This window comes from Mus caroli, chromosome 4 (assembly GCF_900094665.2).
Source record: "Mus caroli chromosome 4, CAROLI_EIJ_v1.1, whole genome shotgun sequence".
NCBI classification, from domain to species: Eukaryota; Metazoa; Chordata; class Mammalia; order Rodentia; family Muridae; genus Mus; species Mus caroli.
Window position 1 is genome coordinate 83840035 of NC_034573.1, and position 27079 is coordinate 83867113.

Here is a 27079-nt window from a genome sequence, read left to right on the forward strand (position 1 = left end):
ACTCTCTCTCTCTCACACACACACTCTCTCTCTCTCTCTCTCTCTCTCTCTCTCTCTCTCTCTCTCACACACACACACACACACACACCCACACACACACCCCACATAGAACACTTCCCATACAGCAGAGCTCTAGCTCACCAAAGCTGGTATAAAAGCATCAATGACCTTCCTAGGCTCCTTTAACTTACTATTCCTTCTTTGTCTAATCTCCCAGTGATGATGCTCACATATAGGCTAAAAAATAAGCTTTGTATTCTTCCCAGACCATGGAAATTAAGAATTATAGATAGTAAGTGTATTAGGGGATGTTTTCCCAAAACCAAATTGAAGTTCAGAGTCAAACAATTCCAATAAGGTTAGAAAACAAGCCAAATGGCCAGGATAGACTTCAACCCAAAGATTAAAAAAAAAAAAAGGAGTGATGAGTGTGTGCATGCATGTCTGAGCATGTGTGTTTGGGTGCCCAGAGCATGCATGGAAGCCAGGAGATGTCTGGTATTCTCTTGCATCACATTCTCCCTGAGTCCCTTGAGAGAGGGTCTCTCCCTGAGTGGAAATTGCTGCTTTTTAGCTAGGCGGAGTGGCCAGTAAACCCCCAAGATCCTAAAGTGTCTTATGTAACACTACCACTCTAGAGTTATAGTGTCAACAGCCATACTCAGGTTTCTGACATAAGCGTTGAGCAGTCTAACTGAACACAGGTTCACGTTTGCTCACTCATGCCCTTACCAATTAAACCATTACCCGAGCCTATAAAAATGGAGTATAACTTTCAAAACTAGTGTTTAATACAAGTGTTTAGAAAGTTCTGGTAAATCTACATTGCACCCATTTAACATGAGAATAAAGAATACAGCTCAAACAAAATCACCTTGCAAAATCTTTCCTTTGAGGATATATAAAGTAAAAAGTAGGAATATTTATTTGAAATTATAGTTATGGTCAGCCCTCAAATGACACAGAGATGTAGGTGGCACTCTGCTAAGAGATCGGTGTGCACTGACAGCCCCAGTATATCTTTTTTAGCTGAATATCTGTTTCTTCACAATACTTTTAAGGGCTACTGGTGCTATTCTAACTCTCAAAGCCCTCAAAAGGGACCTAATTACAGAGCCAGGTATGGTGGTGTGCATCTGTAGCCCCAAGACTCACAAGCTGGGAGCAGGAGAGTTAGTTGAGGCTGGCTTTGGCTATCCAGTGAGTTCAAAACAAGGATGGGCTAATAAACCTTGCCTCAAAACTTAATAAAAGAAAAAAATGTGTGCATTGTTTATGTCCAATTAAGAGGGGCCCTAACAATGTCAAAATTTAACATTCTAAAACTTAAAAAAGAAGAAAAGGTAAGGAGTTAAAAAAAAAAATTAAGTCACTGTATACAGAACTAACAAGTCAAATGGCATTCACAAATAAAATGCCAGGAAGTATTTGTTCAAGTTGACCTTTTCATGGAAGGGTTTCCACAACAGAATGTGGCAGCGGCAGTGTGCTCAGGTGAAAGTCAATTAGCAGAAACAGAGCCCTGATGAAGCTGGCAAGTTCTGAAGCACACTTCTAACCTCAGTGGCCAAGCACTCTGCTCAGGAGCATTCAAGGGAAATGATCTGGTGAGAATTTTAAAATATCCTAGGAAATTCAGATTTCTGACAAAGTCTAAGAAAATAAATTGTAGTGTTATGATAGTCAAGCCAATAAGGTAATGAATGAGAAAACATCAAAGGCAGGCTGATTCTGTACTCCAGTATAGAGATGAGTAGGTGTGCTTTAAGAATGTCCCTTACACACTCATGTGTTTCAACACTTTAGACCCCAGCTGATGGCCCTGGGGAGTTTACCAAATGTTAGCATGTGGAGCTCTGCATACTTTGAAAATGTATAAGCTCATCCCATTCCCACTTGGTTCTCAGCTTCCTGCTTTCAGGTGAGAGGTGATCAGCCAGCTTCCTTGTCCACCTACCTGTGGCAATCCCATCCTTCTCCACTATTATGGCCTCTCCTCTGGAACTATCAGCCAAAATAAAGTCTTCCTTCTGTAAGTTGCTTTTGATCATGGTATTTATCTTACTAATAGAAAAGTAACTAATACAGTAGATAATTCAGCCTCATATCTGAACAGAAATCGCACAATATCACCCTAAAATAATCTGCTTTTACATAGGGACTACTTAAGCTAAAGATAGACAAGAATCAAACAAAGGCAAGCAGGGATCCCTGCCGGGCTCCTGTTCTACCCAAAGAGCAAGGCAGATGCCCTCCAGGGTCTTTGTGCTCCTCATCCCACATCAGGGAAAGGGACGACCTCGGTCATTACAGACCTGAAACAAGGTCATACAAACAAACCTTGCTAAAACAACCTTCCTTCTATTTTGTTTCCCCCTATAGATTTTCTAAATGCTGTCCTGTAATTTACCATCCTTCAAAAACCAAACTTTTCCTTTTAAAAAATATTCTGTTCACCCCCTTATTTAACTACTTCTTTAATTTCCTGTATTCATACAGTAAATCTAACAGATTAGAAGATTTTCCTCTCTGAGAGTGGTAGTGTATCTAACTTCTTAAATATGTACATATGTATATATATGTATAAATTTCAGTAATTTTGTATTGGCATTAATCAACACTGACACCAAAACTATTCTATAAAAATAGCGACTTTAGGGAATGAAGAGATGTCTCAACAGTTAACACTGCTTACTGTTCTTGCAAAGAAACCAGAGATTCAGTTCTTAGAACCCACATCAGGTGACCCATAAAGGCCTATAACTCCAGCCCCAGGGAGTCCAATGTCCTCTAGATTTTGCAAGTTCCTACATGCACATAGTTGCATATAAATTCATGTAGGCATAGATATACACATGAGTTTGAAAACAGTATTTTAAAACTACCTAGTATAGGGCTGGAGAGATTTTTCAGTGGGCAAGAGTACTTCTTCAATATTTAGATTTGAGCTCAAATTTTCTAGCATCCATGTTAAAAGCCTGGAACGGCCAAACCAGTTTAAGCATCAGAGATAGGCAGATCCCGAGAGCATCCTGCTTAGCCCACCAAGGCTGATAGACAAGCTTGTAGTTTAATGAGACCCAATCTCAAGGCAACAATGTGGAGAATGATCTGGTTGTCCTGCTCTGAGCTTCATACAGATTCAAGAGCACACACATACCCATACACTCACATGCAAATGCCACATACCCCCAACACACACACACACACATACACACAGTTTGAGTAACAACAACAACAAGAGTCTGGAATAAATTCAAATGCCTTCTCCAAACTTTTGTAACAAGTTTTTATAATGTTAATCTTGTAATTTGGCATGACCTTTGGAAAGGAAAAAGGTACATGAAAAATAATATTTACTAATGATATACTGATAAAATTCACAAGTTCCTCTGGTTTGAGATGTTTCAAATTTTTATTGTAGTTACAAAAATCTGATGCTAATTTTATTTTATATTAATTTAGCTCTACAATCTAGAAATAAATTATTCAGACTACATAGGTATCTACAAAGTGCTTATCCTGGGCTTCAGACCTGGAAACACATGCAGCCTTGCCGCTAACCTTATGATTAAACAACACAGAGGCTCAGAATGGGAGTTTTTGAAGTTCCTGCCCACCCACACCCTGCTGTTGTTAACTACTTGTCTCAGAATTTCTGATCATCTGACACTCTATCCACTCCAAATCATAACTGACATACAGCACTGTATTTTCAAATTAACATTCATCAAAACAGCCCGTGTCCGCCATGACTGAAAGTAAACAAATGCTATTAAATTCGAAGGTATGTATTAGACTAATAAAATAAAATACCATTACCTATTTCAATCCTGAGGCATTAAGATTACATTTCCTTAAAAAAGGAGGGAGAATCGTATAAAATGTTTGAAACTCACGGTGTTCTGGTAGAGTAAACAAGGATAAAACCAGCTCTAAAGTTTGGCTCCCCCTCCCCCCTAAAGGGAGGAGACCACTTCTGGTTACCATTCGATGATAACACCTAACAAGGGCCTACCATTACACCTAACAAGGGCGATCAACACCTGCAAAGTCTCTGCATCCCTGGAGGTTTTGTTTGTTTGCTTTGCATCCGGTCTTTCTTTTTTGTCTATTGGAAAACTTTTAACTGGATGCAAATAAAGTCAGCACAAAAGGCGCCCTCATAGAATGATAATGAGTAAGAGAGAGACACCACGCCAAGATAAAACAAGCAGCCCCTATTAGCAGAGGCCCAAACTGTAACTCTAGGAGTCCTTCCTTTTCCAAGAAAAGGAAACGTGATTATGACAGAACTATTCTGTTTTGGGAAGTAAATTGTTTAAGGGATACCCATGGGGGCAGGTAGTCGGTAAAGACCGAGCCCCAAGATTCTAAATTGTAACACCTCTAGTTCTAGTTGCTAAGAATGAACTCATCAGAGACCAGTGGTCATGAAGGGACTCTTTAAGCTTAAGCTAGTCACGAATGAGGCACCTCAACTTCAGCACCTTACTCAGGCACTCCGATACCAAATGAGTAGAAGACATAGGAACCCCTCCCGTCTTCCTGAAGAACTAAAGAAAATTCCATAGGTTACTCACAGGCTCCTATAGTATTCTGAGACTCCCTCAGGATTCCTATCAGGAAGTCTGAAGGAGACCAAGTGCCTTGTTCTTGCTAGAATGTACTGGCTTTACTGTAGATGCCTGGGCACCTACACAGTTCAAGAGACTCCCATTATTCTTCAACTGCTGAGCCTTCACAATCAGCTGTGGAGGTCTTTGACTTCAGACTTCCAAAGCATCCAGAATCTAAGGCTGGTTGGTTGGTTTTGTTCTAACTCTTTCTTAGGCAAATCTGTTGCCAGATGTGAGAATCACTGACCTAAATCACTCAAGTACACAGCCAAAGATCGAACTGTGAGAGAAATGTAGGTGTTCTTATCTATATGGTATAACCTTCAGTCTTGACCTCAAAACTCATGCATTTCCTTTCCAAATACAACACCCTCTCCACAAAAATGGCCCATTGATAGCTCTGTAAAAGTTCTATTCTACCTAATTATTTATTAGTTTGTTCTGCTGTTAACTTCAAAGCAAGCTCTTACCACCAAGAATGGGCAAGAGAAAATGCCCAGGCAAATAATGAAAGATTAGAATCTTAGCCACTGTTCTAGTCCTAGGCTTCTTAACTTACACTTCCTAGTACCATGTTCATCATACAAGCACAACCATCAACTCTGACCGAACCACAGTGGCAAGAACTTCAGACTGGACTGTTTGGTAAGTGCTTAAATAATTGTTGTGGGCCTTTGTAGCTTTTAAAGCATTTGCGTGCCATACATACACTTCTAATCCCCAGCTCTTGGAAAGCTGAACCAGAATAAAGGCCAGTTTCAGAACAGCCTGGACTATATAGCAAAAGACTATCTCAAAGGAAATGAATGGGAAAACCACACAGTGTGACTATGATACACACACTGTGACTATGCCAGTCACTGTGGGATTTCCTGGAATTGCTACTGGCTCTTCGGATAGTTTTCCTTATATTCTCAGTGACTATTTTATAAAAACTTCAAGTTGAAATTAAAAATTGAAATATAAAGAATGATATCTGTCTCCAAGTATTTACGCTACCCCAAACTAAACTATTTTGGGTCTACTGTTTTTATTTTATTATTATTTGGGGGAAGGAGTTTGAGACAGGGATTCTCTATGTAGACCTGACTGTCTTAGAACTTTCTCTTTGCAGAACAGGCTAGTGTCTAAACTCAGAAGATCTGACTGCCTCTACTTCATGAGTGCTGGAATTAAAGGATTGAGCCACCACGCCCAACTCCAATCGTCAGGTTTTATTAGTTAAGGGTTTCAAGTTTCATACAATGCATTTGCCTAATATTCACCCCACTAACAACTCCTAGATTCACCCCCCTAAGTTCTCTATCCACCCAATCCCTCTATCCAAGAATTTTCTTTGAAACCCTCAAGACCAGTATGTATGACCCAAAATATTCTTGAATGTGTGGTCTTCCACTGGAGAACAGTCAACTTACCAGGGGCTACACTCTTAAAAGAAAACTGACCCTTATTTTCTCATCAGCTAACAACTGCAAATCGCTCCATGGTTAGGGGCGGGACTGTGCGCCCACCTCCCTTTGCCATGCTGAACTTGATCTAACTTGGGCTTGCACTGGTTTTAGGCACTGCTGTGAGATAATATACTTTCCTGGTATCTTAATAGAAATTACATAATCAGGAACTCTAACTGCAAGGAGAGTGAAGCAAAGGAACATCAAGAATCAATTCGGTTTCAGCATCTGTGTCTGAGGGTAAGCCATGTTTCCATTACCACTGCTTACTGCACGGAAGCCAAAGAGCCCATAGATTGGAAGACTGAGAACTCAAATTTACCCCATTATGCCTCATAACAGCCCTGTAAAGGGTTTATGAAAAAATAAGATCATTCCAGTTGATATCTACCCACGGATAAGATACGGAAAATCCCCTAAGATGATTTCTGTGGCAAATGTCTAATGTGAAAGATGGATAAGCTTTTTAATGTTTTCACTTAACCACTCCCAGTTTCATAAAAATGAAATGTGATTTTTTTTTTTTTTTACAGACTAGTCAAGCATCTTCATCCTCTATTGGTAGGGTTGCCACTGAGCAATTGAACAAGAAACCACAGAAACTGATGTTACAGCCTGCATGCCATTTATCACACTTCATTACTTATTTCAAATAGCCTAAAAAAAATACATGTGCAAAAATTTGTACTAAAAAATTAAAGATAAAATCCAGTATAGGGGACAGAATTGTTTTCTACCTTGCCCAACTTTTCAAAACCTCTCTATTAAATTCATATACTGGTAGTCCTCTGTAAAGGAAACCTAAAAGCAGCCAGGAATACAGCTCAGTGATAGCACCTCGCCTATAGCATGAATGAAGAGTTTGGTTCAATCACCATTCTTTACCCCTTGAAACACACACACAAAGATGAAAGGGAACTTGATACATTTGAGTGTGAGTTCTCAACAACTGAAGAATTCTCCTGATAAGATAATGAACACAGAAGCAATACAATTAGCTAGAGACAGGATGATTCACTATGTCTTGGAGACAATGGGTTTCTTTTGGATCTGATATGAATGGATAACCTGTCTGTGGTCTTCAGTCTGTAGCTTCAGGGAACAAAACAATGAAGCTCAGGCATAGACATTGGCTCCAGGCACTTAGAGATCTTCAAAAAATGAGACTCTGAGCTTCGATTACAGAGCTGCTCAAAGTATCACCTAGATAGAAGTCCTAAATGTCCCCAGTATGATCTCTGCTCTTACTGTCAACTAACTAGAGCTGAAGCCAGTAACTAACTTAGTCATGGTCACATGACCAGTTACCCAAATGCCTGGCCCGACCCTTCATACCACTTTTAAGGAAATTTGAGTCACTTCAAAACTTAGTGTGATTTGCTTGTTCATAGACTGTGTTAAGTAGTTGTATGAACCACCAAAGTTCATATGAAAGACCCATGGGGTCTATCTACACTTAATGTCATATGGTTTTAGTATTTTAAAACAATTCCAGTAGGAACCCTTAACTCCTATTCCAAGAACATGCTCCTTAAATAGGTTTGGGCTTTATAAAGAACTTACTCAGATTTTTTAAAAGGTATACTAAAATTATTTTTTAACTACCTATTACTCAAATTCAGCAAATGGGGAGCTACTTAGGCCCAACTTTCCATCTTTTCCTCTTTATCTCTGTAGTAAAAAGGATGCTCATATGCTGCATCCTCTTTCCTTGTTAAGAAACAGAGCACAAACTGCCATTATTCTCTAATTCTATCAATGCAATTATTTATAACTGAAAACATATTAGCCAGTATTTTTTCATACATACTATAAGCAAAAGGACCAAAGTGACTTAGTGGGAGAATTTTATTTTAAGGTCCTCCCTCCCCTTTGTAAAGCAAAATATTCTTATCGTTCACTGTTGAAATGTTCAGTCATGCAAGCTCAGAAGTACTGATGAAACAAAGGTTAAACTGTCACACACACATCTCAGAATAAATTCAGTGTTCAGTTAAAATACATCTAGGCATGGTAGCTCACACTTGCAGTCTCAGCATTCAGTACACTAATATGGGACTGTTATGAATTCAAAAGCAGCCTGACTACATGGTGAGCTGCAGGCCAACCTGCAGTACAGAGTGAGATCTGGTCTTTAGACAACAGTAAAATAATAATAATAATAATAATAATAATAATAATAATAATAATAATAATAATAAAAACCAGATACAGCCTCCCAAAGCATTTTCTCATATTCTGACCCATGGTCCTTTAAATGTCATACATCTACATAAAGTTGCATACCTGTTATTTTGTCTCTTACAAGCTTACAGGACTCTATCTCGCCAATGCTCCCAAAAAGACTCTTTAGTTCTTCCTGTGTCATGTTCTGAGGAAGGTAGTTGACTATTAGGTTGGTCTTGCTGTCCTCTGTGTTCCCGGAGTCAACTGGTGAGGAGCAGTTGTTGTTTACAGTGGTTGGACCATTGGCTGTGTTATTGCAAGTTGGCCCATTAGACAGTTGTGTTTCCATGGCAGCAATTACCTGCTAAAAACAGAGAAAATAAGAAATGTCAGAATTCATATTTCACAACCTATTAGAGATTCCACCCAAGAGTGAAAACACTTGTCACTGAACACAAGTCATCCTGCTGAGGTTATAATAAAGCTTCAACAAAAAGTGCAGCACCTACGCTAATTGTGGTTCATAGTAAGCTATTCAACATAAGGCTACAATTATATTTCTACGTACATACTCCATACATGCACATAAGCACAATTTAAATGTTGCAACATTTTCTAGAATCATATCCTTATAGTCATATACCCTCACTTACCTGTAGTATCCACAGAGGAAGTGATTTAATACCAAAGGGCACAGAACTGTGTCCTGACTAAAAATTATTCTAGAAAATAAAAATGCTTAACATGCTGCCAAAACAAACAAGCAAACAAACAAAAAGTGATATCGTAATTCTGAAGAAGAGTCTTCAGTTCCTAAGAGTCAATTATCTAAGACTGACAGGCATCCGTTAACAAAACCAAGGAGCAAAGGAGCAAAAGTACTTTCAAAATTAAAAATTTGTCAACATGTACTGTTTTGGTTACATACTGAAATGTTTTTGATTAACATTATTTTTTACCGCTATCATTGGTAAGAAATTAAAAAAAAATAGATGTTATATGTTCAGAAGTGAAAGGGTAGGTTAATTTGGGAGTAAAACTATGAATATTTTGTCTACATTTGTAGACTCTGTTTAACCATTTTGTCAACTTGGCAGCTGATGACCACCAACAAATATTTGATCCACAGCACCAAAACAGCATCCACAAACAATTCAGGGTAATATTTTTGCCTTGACTCTAATTTTAAGAACACAAGACCAAAAATGCATATCCAAGTTCATGAAAACAACAATATAGACACAACTTCTCCAAACAGGCCAGCCCAAGGCTATAGAAAACACAAGTAGTAAGGTGTCCATAAGCCAAACAAAAAGATAAACAGCAGAGCAGGGGAAAATCGCCTCAAACAGTTCCAACTACTCTGAAAATCAGTTATTATACAATTTTGGATGTAGTTTCCTAAAAGTAATTTGATGGGCTTTGAACAAAAGAGTTATGAACCACAGCCCCACACTCTTCAAAAGTGTTTTCCAATAATCGTTCCAACTTTGGGCAGCCAAGACTATGGGGGAATCCAAAAATCAAAGCATCAGTGAAAAGATTACACTCTGTCACATCCAATATACCTCTCAGCTCCCCAAAGAACTGCTCCGCCCTGACAACTCAGACTGATGGCCTGCTAGCTTTAGGAGGCTTTAATGTAGGAAAGGCAAAGAATTTGATAAAAGGAAAAAAAGCAAAGTAGAGGGGGAAAGGGGCTGATTATAGGTGAATGGGGAAAATGTCTTTTAAAAAGCAAATTGCCTAAGAAAAAATAAAAGTGTACATCTATGGATACAAAATCTCAATTGCCAAGATTAGTTTACATAAGAAAGCAGCACCAGACAGACTGGCCAACTGGCCAGATCCAGACTGGCGAGGGACAAGAATCAGTATAATCAAGATAAAAATGGACTCCAGCCAGAGTAGTTAGGAAATAACCAACCTCTAACCTTTCAATAGCATCATTTCTTCTCCAAAGAAATGAACTCCCCCCACCACCCCAAGATTTAAACTACTTTTCTTGGGTAAGTATTCTCAGTGAATACTTAAAGAATAATTAATAAATCTTAGGACTTCTGTATGAGAAAAATAATCAAAATATATTATAATTGACATTATTTGAAAATCTGGTAAAAGTCTGACTGTTCCAGTTTGTGGGTTGGTTGTGAATCACTCTTCTCAACAAAACTCCCATAGGGCTACCTCTATTCAGCAACTGTAAAAACAATGTACTACGAGAGAAAGTGGCCACGGCCTATTAAAGTAAACCACCATGCAAAAGTAAGGGTACATACACAAAGTACAAGAACCCCAAATGTGAGGTTCCATCTAGAGCTCACTGGGATGGTGTGTGAAGTATAAGCGTTCATTGACTGAAATGAGTAGGGTGTAGTCAGGACAGCAAACACTCTCACTTAATTGCACATTTATTTCCATGTTCAGGTGGCAAGAATGAGCTCCTAAGCCAACATTCAAGTGAACAGCTGCAGTAGGCTGTGTGCACTGAAAAAAAAAAAAATCACAGCATCTTTCAGCTATAGGACCATCTGCTCTGAATAAAATGATACTAATGTGCTATATTTTCCAAATAATGCATATTCCATTGATAGGCTCAACACAACTGTTCACAGAATGCACAGTCTTTCAACAGTTACTGGGCAAATAGTTTTTCAGCCAGATTTACAATTTCAAAAATTTTTTTAGAATCAGGAATTGTAAATAACTTCAAAATGTAGTAACCAAAAAAATACATAGTAAACAGAATGTAAAGAATTACGGTAACTTAGTATTCAGACCATACCAAAACTTTTGTTTTTGTTTTTGTTTTGTTTTTTAAAAAAAAAAGCTTGTCATTCTTTTGAGTCTGCACTAAAGTCCTAATTTCAATTATTTCAGTTACATATAACAGCACGGTTCTGATCTATATATACCACCACAGTTAAAATTGCAATGTGCTTTTAATACTTAATGATGGCCATACCATAGTACGTAAGAATGAGTAGTATGCCAAATTAAAGATTCAAGTGTTTGGTATGGCCTCGGCACTTCTGCAACATGCTAAAAAAAAAGTAGCCTACAGAATTTAAGAAAAATCCCACAGACCCCGGTCCAAGGCTCTGCTGCCCACGAACCGCTTCTAAGCAGAGAAGCCACATCACACAGTCTGACTGCCATGTTAGTTTGGAGTTGCCGTCTGCAATATGGACACAAAAAGTACCATACGTTAGAGTAGAGCAAGGTAATGTAACATGTTAGCTTGCACAAATTTACAGTGATTGTCTTCATTTTCCCAGCATCGTCCATGCAGTGGGGCTTCATTGAATTTGAGGCAATTCCAATCTAATCTCTCCAAATTTATTTTAACATGTAGTTTTCTTGCATAAATGTTAAGTATTTGTAGCTAAAGTCTGATTTTAAAACAGTACTACCTACTTGTCTTGATAGCTATCTTTAAAAGCTACTTTAAATTCCGTTTCAAAAATAATAAAAATAAATAAATAAATGAAATGAAAATACTACTGCATGCAGTCCTCTCATGGATGTGGGAGAAGGGAGGAAATGTGAATGAAATTTTAGTGAGAAAAGCAGTCAAGCGATTCATAAAGTGATTGCTTTGCATAAAAGCATTCTCTCTCCTAAATATCAAAGGGACATTAAGCGAAGCTGTATTTGCCCACACTGTTACATTATACTACAAATGATCCTTAATCTTGGGACTTCAAATTAAAAGGGAATCGAGTTCCCCTGAGGGTATTCTGCCACTACAGTCACACTAGTCTCTACCAGTTTCACCCAGAACTGTTCACATATACCAAGAGGCAGTAAACCAGTATCTTTCAGTTGAAATAATTAGATCAATAAATAGGATTATGTATTTATTTATTTATTGGAGTAATGAGTGTGTAGGATGTCAGCTTTGTCCCCTAATGATATCAAGTGAACACTTTTATAATATGTAAATTGTGAACCCAGCATACTTGAAAATTAGTCCTGCCATGAGGCCTCCAATAGCATTAATAGGCCATTTATCCTTTATTTCAGCTTGCCTGAAAACTAAACGGAGCTCTGATAGTGGCCCAAAAGCCAACCTTTACTTTTTAGCTATAAACCCATATGCTTAAAATGACAAACATAGTAATAGGAAAATTCAGGCTCAGAAATAAATAATGAACAAGGGCTGAGAAAACTATCTCCTTATATTTTAGGAATTGCAAGTTTGAGCTTCAGAGTGAAAAGCCTGACTGCACACGATTCACACGAAATGTGAACAGAGTGGACTCTGGCATCTGTGAAAGGATTTAAAGGCTTCTCATGGATGCATGCAAATGTCCTGCTGTTCTTCCTTCTCCCACCTTAGCCAGAGAATTTAGTCTAACCCTGCTGTCTTTCATTGTACAGTTCATCATCGTACAGTTACACTTAACCTGAGATAGTAAAGTGCTTTATTTATAGCCATGAAAGAGTTTGACAAGAGCCCAACTATGGAGCAGGACAACCACACCCAACAGGTTAAACCAAGCCAAAATGTATGCCCAGGATACATTCAGGAGTTAATATCCAAACATTATCTAAAACCATGGTTAAAATGATTGAATGGCCTCATCCCCTATATTCCATAGGAGAGAGACACTAATGAGCTGATCTCCTGACACCCCTCCTCTGCAAGCCCCAGAGATAGGAACAGTCTCAACTGAAGCCACTAAGCCGAGAAGGCCGCTGATGGAAAGTGATTCCACTGCACTTTTACATTCCCAGAGCCAGACAGTCTCTCCGCTTGAGGCAGACACACACCTTTATGGGAAGTTATAAATAAGTTGCTCACATGGCCCTTACCTTTATGCTGGCCAACAACTCAGTTACTAAAAATGTAAAGCTACTTCCCCTTCACTTAAGGACAGGTGATTCTGCTCCACTCAATCCACCACAGACAAACCGGCTGTGCACTATTTATAGACTCTACTGGCTCTGAGGCTCTTTGGAAAGGAGAAAAAGCTGTCTGTATTGCAGTGAAACAGAGCCATTAATTTTAAGGCTTAAAAAAATGTTTCATATATGTTCATCTCTTAATTTAGACATCAATTGTGCCAATTCAGATTGCTTTTTATCCTGTTATTCTCAGCACAATAACTTATGAAAAGGCACTTTCATAAATCAATCTAGAATATTCTATACTTGCACTGAGCTACAAGGGATAATGGTGAGGAACCCTTTGATGGGAGCATGGGCCTCACAGGGCAAGGGAGGAAGGGAGCTTTTTCTCTTCATGGTTGTATAATTTCGCTACCACAGACACTAAAGCTTTCCATGTTTCATTTTTTTCTTCCCTTTTCTTTCAATTATGTATACTTCCTGCAAACATTACTGTGTACTTGTGCATCTACATGTTCTTAACACTGGTGGAATTCTGAGATCAAAACTAGCACTGTGTTTCTCATAGGTGGCAACAGTAAGAATTCGAGAAGTCACACTGGCCCAGCAGTTTCCCAGCTACATATAAAAACATGAAAAGTCTCCATTTCTTTATATCCCTAGTTTAAAAACAAAACAACAGCAAAAACATTCTGTAAACTAAGATAATCTCTGCTATTTTAAAACCTCTTCCAAAGAGTCACCATGTAAGTCAGACTCGTCAAAAAACACTTTTAAAATACCTTGAGATTAAATTCACCTGGTGTTATGAGTGAGCTAGGAGAGCAGACTCCTAAGCTTAAATTCCATCAGATAGAGAGAGCACACCTATACAAGTCAGAGTCATAGCAGTGTGACGAGATGATCATTCCAAAGCTCCTATAAGGCTGGTTCAGTCTGCCCAACATTCTACTCCTCTGCTGTGTTTACCATCCTCATACTGAACGTGCCAGTTCTCAGGCTGGCAATCTGGTCCATTGGTACCACACTGGTCTATCATGAGTTAAGCCTGGGAGTATGAAAACTACCACTGCATTAAAGGGGTGGAGAACAATTAAAAGTGATATGAACTCTCAGACTTATAGCCTCTCCAATGGTCCTTCCTCATCTCAAGTCACATTAACTTTTCCTAAACCATCAACAGCCACCTGCTACCTATCAGATCAAACACGAGGTACACTACAGACACTGAGCTGAGCACCCTGCATCCTTTATTATTACCAGCTTTGGCATCTGAGCCTTCTTTGTCCCTCAAACAAGCCCAGTGCCTTACTCTCTTGCTTTGCTGATGGTCTCCCTTGGAAAGATCTGTACCAGGGAACAAGAGCAGTTTCTTCAGAGTTAGGGATTGAAAGGGTGAATCACACCATCTTTAATATATGTAAACTCAACAGTTTGTTTTTCTGCCCTGCCTCAAATATTTCACAACAAACATAACAATGAAAGAACACTTTCCATTTTGGGAGCATTCCACCAGTTACCTTCACTCCCTGAAATACACATTGGTATTACAGGTCTTAGCAAAGGAAACCATTTATCTCTGAAGTGAACAGGTGTGTGATTTCTACATCAAGAACAGTTTGCCAGCTATAAAAACTCAAAAGTCAGAACAAATCCTGAAATATGGCACAGGTAAGTTTCATGCCTCTGTCCAGTATGAAGTTATGAAGATAGACCATGTGGGATTTAGGGATCACTTAGCAAAATGGTCAAAAGCCAAGAGAACAGAAGCCAAGCCAACAGAAAATAAATTTTCAGAAAAGAATTCAGAAATCCATTATTAAGTTACAGGTCTTAAATGGTTTTAATTTGATACTGGCTAGGAAGGCTAGGCAAATACAAATGATGTCTCTAAAAAAGATTCATCATTGCTAAAGGCAAGGACAAGTGTCTCTCTCAGACTACAATATCCAGTTTGGATACAATGAACTTGGACTTTACACTCATTAGGGCTAGGTGTACATCACCAGGGCAGAACCCTTGTAATGTCCTCCCTCTGTACAGCAAGACTTCCTCTAAATACCAAGTTTAAGTTACAAGGTGGAAGGAAGTCACCTATCTCTAAAGTTTAAAAAGTAGAGTTGGGGGAGATGGAATCCTGATCAAACACCTTCTTCCTTTAGTAAACTCACGCTAAGAAACTGGAACATAAAGTAGGCAGGGGCATGGATTATGAGAGCAGAGTAAGCAGCATGAGGACAGATGAAATTATATGTCTGTGGGGGTCACCACTGCTTGCAGTTAATACTTTATTGTTCCCACTGAACTCCTTGAAAAGGACAGCTTCATGATACATTTCTGGATTTTTTTTTAAGTAAACAAAAGAATATTCAACCAAGCTTTGAAATCAGAGATAACCCATGAGTTACGAGGATGAATAGTTGGTGTGTCTTCTTTAGAACTCTGTTTCATAGGTCCTTCACAATAATTGGTCTTTAAGCTTCATAGAAACCCCTGGATCATAAAACTCCTGTCAAGTCAACCTTATGCCACTTTATCTCATCGGCTCCACGAATTCTTCAACCTCAGACTCAGATATTTGTCCTTGAGATTAGAAACGGACCAACCCACTGAAGGAATACAACAAGAAACTTTCTTCAGCAGCTAGAACTATCTATTGGCCCATTACAGCTTCTACACACAAGTCAAGTGTCTTTTGATGCATCTGTAGGTTTGGATTCAGAGCTGGCAGGATTAAAGACTTTGAGCTTTGTGGATGAAGGTGAGTTCAAGGCCCCAAACTCACCCCCCCCCCTTATTCTGTGCCAATCATGTTAGCCAGTTGGAAAATAAATTAAATTAAAAAGACTTGCTCACCCTTCCCTTCCTGCTCCTCCATTCAACAGACATCTGCATGCACCTCTTAGGGTCTATGGGAAGTTTTAGACTGCAAGAAAAAAAGTACCAGGGTGCACACATGCAATAGAAGATGTATAAAGCAGAACCAGAAAGAACACATATAGAGAAAGCATGCTTTGAAATGAAGGAAAATGTAGAGCAGAGGAAGTAGCATTGAGAATGGGGAGATAATGGTGGTAGTTTCAATTAATAAGCAGCAGATGTCATTGAGAAGATAACCTTTGAGGCAGTATTTTTCAAAGAAAGTAAACTGGTTGCTGTGCAGAGAGAATAGAGTCCACCCAAGATGTCTGCATCCCATTCCCCTAAGTCTGTGAATCTGTCATGTTACACAGCAAGGGGAATGAAGAATGCTAATAAACAGATCTTATAAACATTAGATTGTCCTATACCATCCAGGAGATTGCAGAGAATTATCCATGACTCCTGTATATCAAAGGAGGAGATGAGAAAGTCACACTTTCCAGAAGTCACAGCATCATGAGGACTTCAGTCGGCCTCTAATAGGTAAAGTGGATAAAGCAGAAAGGAAACCTGTTCTCCTCAAGCCTCCAGAGGGACTTCATCTTCGATGACTCAGACCTACTTCGAATGGACTCCTGACCTATAATGTGTCAGACAGTGCCATGTATTGTGTTTAAAAAACAAAGCTGCTACTTGTTCTGTTACAGCAATTTGGGATGTAAGAGAAAACAATTGTAGACCCCACTGAACTATCAAGACAAATATTCCAGGCAGGTCAAAGTTAGGCTGCTGTATTGAGCAATGAAGAGCTACATGGCGAGTGAGAGGCTAGTCAAAGAGGTGAAGAAGCCAGATCACATAGGGCCTTGAAGGTCATCTGAAGAAAAGAAACTATGAAAGTGTTTCAAGATAAAGAGTTCTATGTGGCTCCTGAGTGGGAGGACCAGCAGGGCTCAGCAAATCTGAAGAAATGAGGTGAGGTCAGGCAAGCTAGTAATCACAGTAACCCAGGCACATAAGGATGACAGAGACTTTGACCAAGGTGCTGTCAGGGAGAAACCATCAAATTCTGGATATACTCTAGAGAAAGCATATAGCTCAATGGTACACTTTGAATCAGCAAACTACTTAAATTCACCATCAAAAAACAAAACAAACAGAAACAAAAAAAAAAACAGAAACAAACAAACAAAAAAAAAACCAACCTGGTTTTCTTTCCAACTACTTGTATTTGAACAAAATCACCAAAATATGTATTATTTGCTAGGGACTAAGAATACAAGATGAATAAACAAAGGAAAGGTTTCCACACAGAGAGCTGGAAAAAGAGAAGGAAAAAGTCTCAGGAAACCTTGCATAAAAATAAGTGGGTAGTAAATCAAGCTTATTCTTTGCAAGAATTCTTTACAGTGTATTCTTCAAAAAATAATTCACTATTCATCCATTTAATAGCAAATGTAAAACTCAACCATCTTTTCATTTTACAGGCTAAAATCATGCAACAAGTTTTCACATGCCTGCAATCCCAGCCCTCATGTATGACTGAGTTAAAGCCAGCCTGGGCTACTTCATGGAATCTGGTCTTAAAGTATCACCACCCGTATCTGACATGATGGTGCATGCATTTAATCCCAGCACTCAGGGAGCAGAAGCAGGCAGATTTCTGCGAGTTTGAGACCAGTCTGGTCTACAGAGCTAGTTCTAGGACAGCAAAGGCTACACAGGAAAACCCTGTCTCGAAACAACAAAGGAATGAATGAATGAATGAATGAATGAATGTACGTGCTACCACTCCAAGAAAGTTGGTTTGTATTAAGAATCTATCTAAATCACTCTAGAACAAGAAAAATCTGTTTTCCCCCAAAAGTTTTAAAATTACAGACACCATTTAGTAAATGTGAAGTGAGCGTACACTCCCCTTCAATGGGGCCATTTGTCCTACTGTAGAATAGTGAAATGGGCCTGTGGGTTGACTATGTCTGGGTTAAAGCATTTTATATACTAAACCATTAACTTCTGGTGATGAATCATCACCACCCCATTCTTTCATCCCAGCCTCAGTGGGCCTAATTAATTTCCAAGGCATTATTTGGCTGGAGAAGCTAAAAGGGAACAGGAGTATAGTGAGAATCAAGTCAATTATGCCTTCTGTTTCTGTAGCAGGGTTGTTTCATACAGGCAGATAGATGTGAACTGCTAAATTAAGACAGCTCACATCGTCATCAGCACAGAAATTGGATTAACTTCACATTCTTCTACAGAAATCACAGCTATCAGGAACTCCCTCAGGGTAGAACACTTTGTGAAAGGCTGATTGGAAATCCTCAAATTAATCCCAGTAGTTGAGTGTTTTCATAAGGTAGGTTAAAAACATGGTTCCTCTGTATGATAGAGACACTAAAATATTCTGTCATATTTAAGATCCAGAACAGGAGGAATGCTTAATTTCAAAGGGAATATAAAAGACAAGGAAGGCTTATGGACAGAAATACCACTTTTTAACTCACATCTGTTATAAAGGGCCACAATCCTCCATATGGCCACTTAGGGTAACATTTTACTCTTCACTGTCATTTAAAAGGACAAAAAAAAAAAAAAAAAAAAAATAAAAAAAAAAAAGGAAAAGGAAAAAAGAAAAAAGAAAAAGAATCTCAAATGCTATAGCTAGTGTTTAACCCTAAGCAGTTTATATAAAAATAAAAGCACCTGAAGTGTCAGCTGATACAACAAGGTATGTATATTTTCCTCATAACGCTGCGAGATTACTAATCTGTAGGACTTAGAAGCAACTAGAAACTAAGAGATAATATACTAGGACACATAAAACTGTACAATGATTAAGGCATCAGGGAAGCAGAGTAACGCCCTCCTTTGTCTTGTCCATGATAATCCATTTCCCTTGTCTCAGAAAAGCGAGCCTCCTTACTGGAATTTACCTATGTAACATTTTTCTTTTAGGTTGTGTGAAGTCCCAAGGGGGTAAATGAATTCAATTTAGACACATGAATATGAATTATTTAGTGAGGTAAGTTGGGGCATCTTTAAAGACAAGAGTCACACCAAGATAATTATTTTATTTCCCTTGATCCAGCTCTCCTACTCTCTCCTCTAATGGCAGTTTTATTTAAAACCTACATCCCAGCAAGGAAAAAAATGGCTTAGGTACATCTGTGACTTGTTATGGTAATTAAAGTTCTGGTTATTTACTACATTCCAACAATTTGCATCAATTAACATGTTATCTTTTATTTTTAATTCCAATAAGAGGAGAGTTTGGAGGAAGCATCCCAAGGACATTTCTAGCAGATAGGTTGCCTAAGAATGTCCGCGAGTTAAAGCTAAGCTACCACCACACAACAGTGACACATTTCTTTTCCTCACACCTTACTAATCCCACCTCTCATACAGACCCAGACATCCCTTCTAAGAGGGAAACAAGTCAAGGTGCTTCAGCCCCCAGGCAATGCCCCTGCCCTCTTACAGAGCAAAGACTGTGCTCACTCCACTTCTGTGGGCTCCGACTTCCATGCCATACTCACATCAGTAGTGCAGAGTACACTCCAAATACATGCTTCAGGGTCACTACAAGTCCCTGAGTTAGAACTGAACAGTGGGACAAAGGTGTAAGTCTCTGTGTGCAGAATCACCTGTGTAATATACACAGCATATTTTCAAGTTATTGAAAACAGGACCTATCACCTGGTGACTACAAGGAATGAAGAAGGTAGAGATGTCTGTGAACCTAAGAAAAACTTTCCAGAGACTCAAACCATTTAGCCCTCGAATTATCTATTTTCTCGGAAGAGAGAAACGGGGAGGAGGGAAAGGGCCTACTTTCTTTAAAAGCTTTTGTTATGTACAAATATCAAGCAGAAAATATGTCAAAGCACTTTACAAACTAAAGTGCTTAATGAGTATGAGGCTGGTATCATTACCATTAGACAAAGAAAACTGCTTCTTTAAAATGCTACCATAGAAAATCTGTCAGTCTTTCAGGTTAAGCTTGGATAACACCTTTTGCAGCTCCTAACATCTAGATGGGCAACAAGACTCCAGAATTTCAGAAGGCTCTCATATGAAATGGGAACACTGGACAGAAAACATTTTCCTAATCATTAGTGTCATTGCCCATCCTGGACATCTAAAGCAGATGCTGCTATGTTAAACTACATTTAGCACAGTCACAAACTGTGACAAAGAAAGATGGAAATTTTTACTTCAATTGCTGCAATTTTTAACCCCAGATTTCTAAATACTGTATTTAAATATAGACAGTGTCAACAGCCCAAGCACTGCCTCACATCTGGATTACAGCTTTATCTATTTAACTTGCCTTACTTTAAAAGTGCATCCCTTCAATAGTTCTACCTCAAATCCCAGTTATCCCATTCCTGAGCATATACCAAAAAGATACTCCACCATCCCACAAACACACTTGTTCACCTATGTTCATAGCAGCTTTATTCATAATAGCCAGAAACTGGAAACAACCTAGATGTCCCTCAACTGAAGAACGGATAAAGAAAATGTGATACAACCATGATATGGAATATTATTCAGCTATTAAAAATAAAGACAACATGAATTTTGCAGGCAAATGGATGGAACTTGAGAATATTATCCTAAGTGTGGTAACCCAGTTCCAAAAGAACATGCATGGTACGTGCTCACTTATAAATGGATATCAGCCATAAAATAAATACTCATGTTACACTTCACAGAGCCACAGAAGCTAAACCCAAGGAAGGCACAAGTGAGGAGTGCGCAAATCTAACTTAGAAGGGGGAATAAAATAGTCATGAGTGGTAGAGGAAGGAGAGATATGGAAAGGAGAAGAGATGGGGAGGGGAGTTGGGAGGGAGGTCAGGATCTGCTGAAGGGAGGGCCAGGAGAGATGGCCAGATGGCCATGAGAATGAATGGCAATCTACAACTGATGGGGGAGGGGTTTGGATGGTGAGAAGGTAGGGGGCATCTCTAGGATGAGACAGAGCCCTGGCATAAGGGAAGGGCCCAAGAATTAATGCGGGTGATCTTAGCTGTGACTGACAGCATTGGGGATATGGAACCTGAAGAGGCCACCTCTTGTAGCCAGCCAGGCACCCCAACAGAGTAATAGGGATACCAACCCACCTACAAAACTTTTCAACCAAAATTTATCCTGTCTACAGGAAATGCAGTCATGGGAATGGAGCAGAGACTAAGAGAACTGCCAGCCAATAACCAGCTCATCTTGAGACCCTTCCCATGGGCAAGCAAGCACTAATCCCTGACATTATTAATGATACTCTGTTATGCTTTTTAGACAGGAGACTAGCAAGGTTATCCTCTGAGAGGCTCCACCCAGCAGCTGACTCAGACAAATGCCTACATTCACAGATAAAAAGTAGGTGGAGCTTGGGGAAGAATAAGAGGAAGGATTGCTGGCCCTGGAGGGGATGGGAACTCCACAAGTAGAACAACAGAGTCAACTAACCTGGACCGTTGGAGCTCTCAGAGACTGAATCACCAACCAAAGAATATACACGGGCTGGACCTAGGCCTCCCCACATATACATAGCATTTGTGCAGCTTGCTCTTCATGTGGGTCCTGAACAACTGGAGTAGGGAGTATCCCAAGAGCTGTTGCCTGTCCCTGGGATATGTTCTTCTATCAGAGCTGCCTTGTCTGGCCTCAGTGGGAGAGGATTGCCTAGCCTTGCAGAAACTTAATGGGCCTGGGGGTGGGGGGTGTAGATACCCAGGAGAGCCCGCCTACACACTCAGAGGAGAAGGGAAGAAGGATTGTGGGATGGGGTGACCGGAAGGGGGACAGTGAGATGTAAAGTGAATACATTTTTTTTAAGTGCATGCCCTACTTTTAAAAAAAAAAAAAATCCACCTGGCTTTCCTCCTTCCCACCTTGGTATTATTTCATCTTGTACTGCTCAGACTCTTAGAACTTTAATACTCAGAATTCACCACCCACCCTGCTTATTTGGATGAGGCAAGCATCTTCTTCTGCTTGGAAGTAGAGAATCTAGAACCTAGACTGATAATACACACCATATAGTGCTGGAGGGGTGTCTGTTCACAATCAGGGTCACTCACTTTCCCTCATCATGCTTCTTCCATTCAAGCCAACCTAAATTTAAACATGGTTTTTATAAGCCTGCATTAACTGTGGTTATGAGATGTTTAATTAAAAGAAAAATAAGGCACCCTGAATCCTCCACAGATTTTGCATAATTTTGATACAAAAAAAGGTTGTTAATATAACTGCCTTTTGGAGAATTCAATGAATCCTTTGACTAAAACAGGGAAAGGTAGAAGAAAAAAGGCTATTGTTTATTGACTACTTATTCTATGCCAAATAATTTAAATTTTTCATTTAATCATCATGCACATTATGAGCTCTATATATTATTTTCAATGAGCTATATATATCACCTTCAATTTACAAATGAGAGGAATATAGAAGGCAGGTAGGCCTGGTACTTGCGAAGTAGGTGTTGTGCTGTGTGAGCCATATTCTCAGCCTTCTTTCTTTATTGAGACAAGGTCTCAAGGTCTGAGTTGCTTAGGCTGCCCTTAAACTCATACTGTAGTTCAGGCAGGCTTTGAACTTATGATCCTCCTGCCTCAGTCTCTCAGAGAGCTAGGATTCTAGGCTTGTACCTCACCTAGCCCACCTATAAATGAGGATTTCATTACTTGTGTACAAAGCAGAAACACTGGGCTCTGAAACCAGGGTTAGAAGCCCATTGAAAGTCTCCTTTGCTTGCGTGCTTACCCCATTTGCAATGTACTTTCCAGTTCCAAACTACATGGAGCTTCCCCCAAATAGCCAACATCCTACAACCATCTCTTTGCAAAGCTTTTGCTGACTCTATGCTGCCTCACCTCCCTAAGGAAGTTGCCATCTGTTTATCACATGCCCAGCACTGCCATGGCACACAATAAATCCTAGCCATTCCCCAAGAGTTCCATTCACTTCCAGTTCTGCTTTCCCCTGCTATTCAAGCTCTCTTCACCTGCAGCATCCTCAGTACCTTTCTTCTGACTAAAAGGAGCATCCATCTACAAAGAGGAGATTACTGCCTTCATCAAGGATTCTGAGAAACACCGAGTCAGGCAAGATAATAACTATCCAGTGCTCTGGAAATCCACACCTCCCGCAGGCACCTTACATGTCTTTGCCTTTTCGTCATAAGCACGAAAATTCTAACAAAGCAGAATAATAGCCATGAAGGCAATCAAGGCAGCAGGTGTACACTCACTTATTTAACCACGTGGGCTTGCATTCCTTGCCAAGAGGAAGAGTCTTTATCACAACCCCAAGTACCTGCATGAGTAAAATCATCTTAGGTTGTCTGTACAGGAAAGGCAACCGTGGCCCGCCATTAACATACACATATCCTTTTCAGAACATAATTACTTTCAGTATAACCTCGAGCTTTGAGTTAAGCCAACATTACCACCAAAAACCTAGCTGTTAGGTTTAATTAGAACACAGGCTTCAGTAAGCAGAGGGAGAAGAGAAGACAGGTGTATGTGTGTCACACTGTCACCACGTCACAATTCAAGATAAGCAGATCTCAACAAAGAAGCATAAATAAAACCAAGATCACATGTGAAATGTGTACCCCTGTGCTTAAACTTAGGTCTAATGTATAAGATTAGAAGAGGCAATCAGGTCAGAAAACAATTTCTCTGACACATTGGAGATACCAGGCACCTATACAAGATGAGCAGAACATGGGTACACAAGACATGAACATTTCAAGTTCCCCCTTCCTGAGTAGCCTTGAACCCCAAGAAGTCAAAGGAACACAAGCAAAGCTTCCAGAACCTACAGCCATTCTGGCTGACCTATGCTAAATGTTTCATCCAATAGGAAAAAAAAAAAGGCAAAGTCACCCACTGCTATGGAAACTACCTCTAACTAAAACAACCGAGTTTAGACATGAATGTGAACAAAAAGAAATGAGGCATTGGCTTCCCAATGTTTAAAGCTTTAGAGAATAACAGGAAAGAGCACATGGCATCCACAGTGCAGTTAATATTAAATAAACTTCTGCTATATTATCAAAGTTTGAAATTACAAAGATGCACTGGCTGAATCTTTTCTGATTGGATTTCTGAGTAGCAGTCACTCCCTACTATAATTTTGTCTTATGTAAAGTGAGTATTTCTTTAAAGGAATTCTGGCAGAACAGTACATTGAACATGCAAACCACTTGGTGGTTAACAGTCTTTCATCACTGATAAGACTTTCAGAAGGGCCCAGTGCTAGCCAATGCATGTTAGACTAGAGTGATTATGTCTGCAGGTTCTTCCAAATCAGCCTAAAAGGAATATTTCTCACCATCATCTATTATTTTAATCTAGATAGCTTGACAAAAAAGAGCCTAACCATTTTTCTGAAGAGAACCATTTCTCCAGCCTCACTTCAAAACGTTCACTCAGTTTTGTAAACAGAATGGAGACACCACTCCTCCTTTGGCAGAACTCTTTGACAACTTCTAACTAAAATTCAGTGTTGGGGTAGCATAAATAACATTTTTGTAAATCCATTGCCCCACATACACAGGCTTGTTTAAACCCATCTTTGTTAAGCATATACCCAGAATTCACTCCAAAAACATGGAAACTGCATGTGCTGGAATTCAGCTGAAAGTGAGTCTACACTCACTACTAGAACCAGAGTATGGAGTACATACAAAGAGATGCTCATGGAGATGGAAGCAAGAGTAGTAAGTGGAGACAGGTGAACACTTCAACTAAAGGTCACAAAGGTCAGAATTTCACCACAGTCAGATGAAGGCCAAGCTGGCAGGCACCACTGTGCAGGGCTCTGCAGAACCTCTCAGCACACCATTTTGTTCTACCTATAATGACCCATATATCTTTCTTTGTTGGAACTAAAGAACAGTAGTTTTCTTCATTTAGAACTGAAATACATCTCAGGACCAGGAATGAGTTGAGTCATTGGTCAAATGGGGCTCCATATACCTGACCCTAAACATCACAGGCTACCTGTTACCCTCCACAACCTGATGGTAAGTAAGGCCCTACACTGACAACACTTGGGTCATTAAACGCAGACCAATTGAGCTGATACCCACTAGAAGTTTGACCTCTATTAACTAGCATCTGTGGTGCTGTAAGGTACTCTGCATCTTACTGGAAGAGAAGAGTAACCATCAGTAAGAGAAATGGTGGCACAAATGTTATGGGATTAACAAGCTTTGATTGGAGTAAGGCCCAGTCTATCAGATAGAATTCATACTTGACATTGCTAAAGAAGCCAAAAACCTGAAACTAGATAGATCATGGGCCCTACAGAAAAATCTAGTAAAATATTCTGTCTGCTAAAGGAATATAACAATAAATGACTCCTAATGGCATATAGCTATACCTATAGACCAGCGTATCACTCAAGCCTCATCAGAGAAGCTGCTTCTTGGAGTAGACGGTAATGAACACAGAGACGGACCGACATCTGGATAATGGACAGTAAGAGACTTTGGCATACTCTGCCCTAAGTAGGATGTCCTCATCAAACACCTCCTGCCTCAAGGCTCAGAGATTTACGTGGAAGAGGAAGTGTTAAGAAAGCCACTGGTGATGAATGACTCCAAGGAAACAATGTCTTCCAAACATAACAAGGCTGATAACACATATGAATACACAGAGACTGACAGCGCACACAAGATCTACACTGGTTCAAACCAGAAAAATTTCTAACCTGGAGACAGGTAGACACAAAGTTCCACCACTAACCAAGAAACTATTAGCAATTGACACTGCAGGAAACGCTGGAGGAGGAGGGGTGGGGGTGGGAAGCATTACTCTTCAAGGAAGAACAATTTTGATAAACAGTTACAAGTACCTTTACCCACTGAACTACCTCACTGGAGTGGTGTCAGCCTCTCTCACCCACTTCCCATTCCTAACAAGGAGAAAGAAGACACAGGTTGGGTCTAGGGAAGTACAGGGGTTGGAATAAGAATGGACCCCATAGGCTCATATATTTCAATGCTTGATCATTAGGGAGTAGTTACTACTTGCAAGACATCAGAAGGTATGGCCTTGTTGGAGGAAGTGAGTCACTTGGCATAGGCTTTCAGATCCACATGTAGAACTCTCAGCTATCTCTATAGCACCTGTATGTCTGCCTGTATGCCGCCATTCTCCTCACTACGATGATAATGGACTAAACTTCTGAAATTGTAAGCCAGCCCCAATTAAGTGCTTTCTTTTATAAGAGTTACCTGGTCATGGTGTCTTTTCACAGCAATAGAATATTGACTAAGACAGGGAGGGTTTATAACAGAATCTACAGTCCCATTGAGGTATCACATATCACTACCCCTTATGAATGGGAGGTGTCCTCTGCAGCTTTCCCAAGACTGCCATGTCATCCTGGTTCCTGTGATGTAGGTCCCAATTAAAATAATATGACAGCCTAGAGGCAAAAGATCTAAAGTGTGCATAGCTTTTTCTATTCTTCATGATGGACAGACAGGTCCAGGTGACCAGAGATTTGCAAGTAAGGGTACCCCTAGTATAAATGTCCCAGGAATTCACTGTAGCCACAGTACAGAGATACTCCAACAATAAGCTGGGGAGAGCAAATTGATACAAATACTTCACACATATCATAATTACCTAAACTGAGGATTTTTAATTTTAGATCTATTCATCTTCAAAATAATCCATGAAATAAGCAAAACAGAAGCACCAATTCTGTATTACTAATATCCTAATATTACCACAACATGTGTTAAATGCACTTGGAAATCAGATCTGCTTTGGCTTACTGATACTTCCCTGGGTTCTAAGAGAAAGCCACCTTTATCCATACAAATTAGGAATGTCACTTATAAGGAATTGCGGTGGTTTGAATGAGCATGGTCCCCACAGGCTCAGATTGAATACTTTTTCCACAACTGGTGAACCATTTAGGAAGGACTAGGAGGTGTGGCCTCATTAGCAGAGGTGTGTCATGGAGGATAGGCTTTGAGATTTCAATAGCTGGTTCCCAATTAGTCTCTCTGTGTGTGCCATGCTTGTGGTTATGATGTAAGCTCTAAGCTACTGCTCTAACAGCATGTCAGCTGGTCTTTCTGCTCCAGGCTACCCA

At 39.6% G+C, this 27079-nt stretch overlaps 1 protein-coding gene across 16 annotated transcripts in view; it reads right to left on the minus strand.

The window, feature by feature from the left end:
• The window catches only part of Elavl2 (ELAV like RNA binding protein 2), a 148827-nt gene that overhangs the window by 49815 nt on the left and 71933 nt on the right, over positions 1 to 27079 (minus strand). For 7 of the 16 annotated variants that reach the window (XM_021159652.2, XM_029476744.1, XM_029476745.1 and 4 more), the window contains exons 2-3: positions 11324 to 11414; positions 8357 to 8600 (exon numbers count right to left, since the gene is read on the minus strand). In XM_021159652.2, coding sequence (XP_021015311.1) covers positions 8357 to 8600; positions 11324 to 11395 — 316 coding nt within the window. In that variant the 5' untranslated portion in view covers positions 11396 to 11414. Of the gene's footprint in view, positions 1 to 8356; positions 8601 to 11298; positions 11415 to 27079 lie in introns of all 16 variants that reach the window. The other 9 variants (XM_029476743.1, XM_029476748.1, XM_029476741.1 and 6 more) reach the window with 3 other exon arrangements.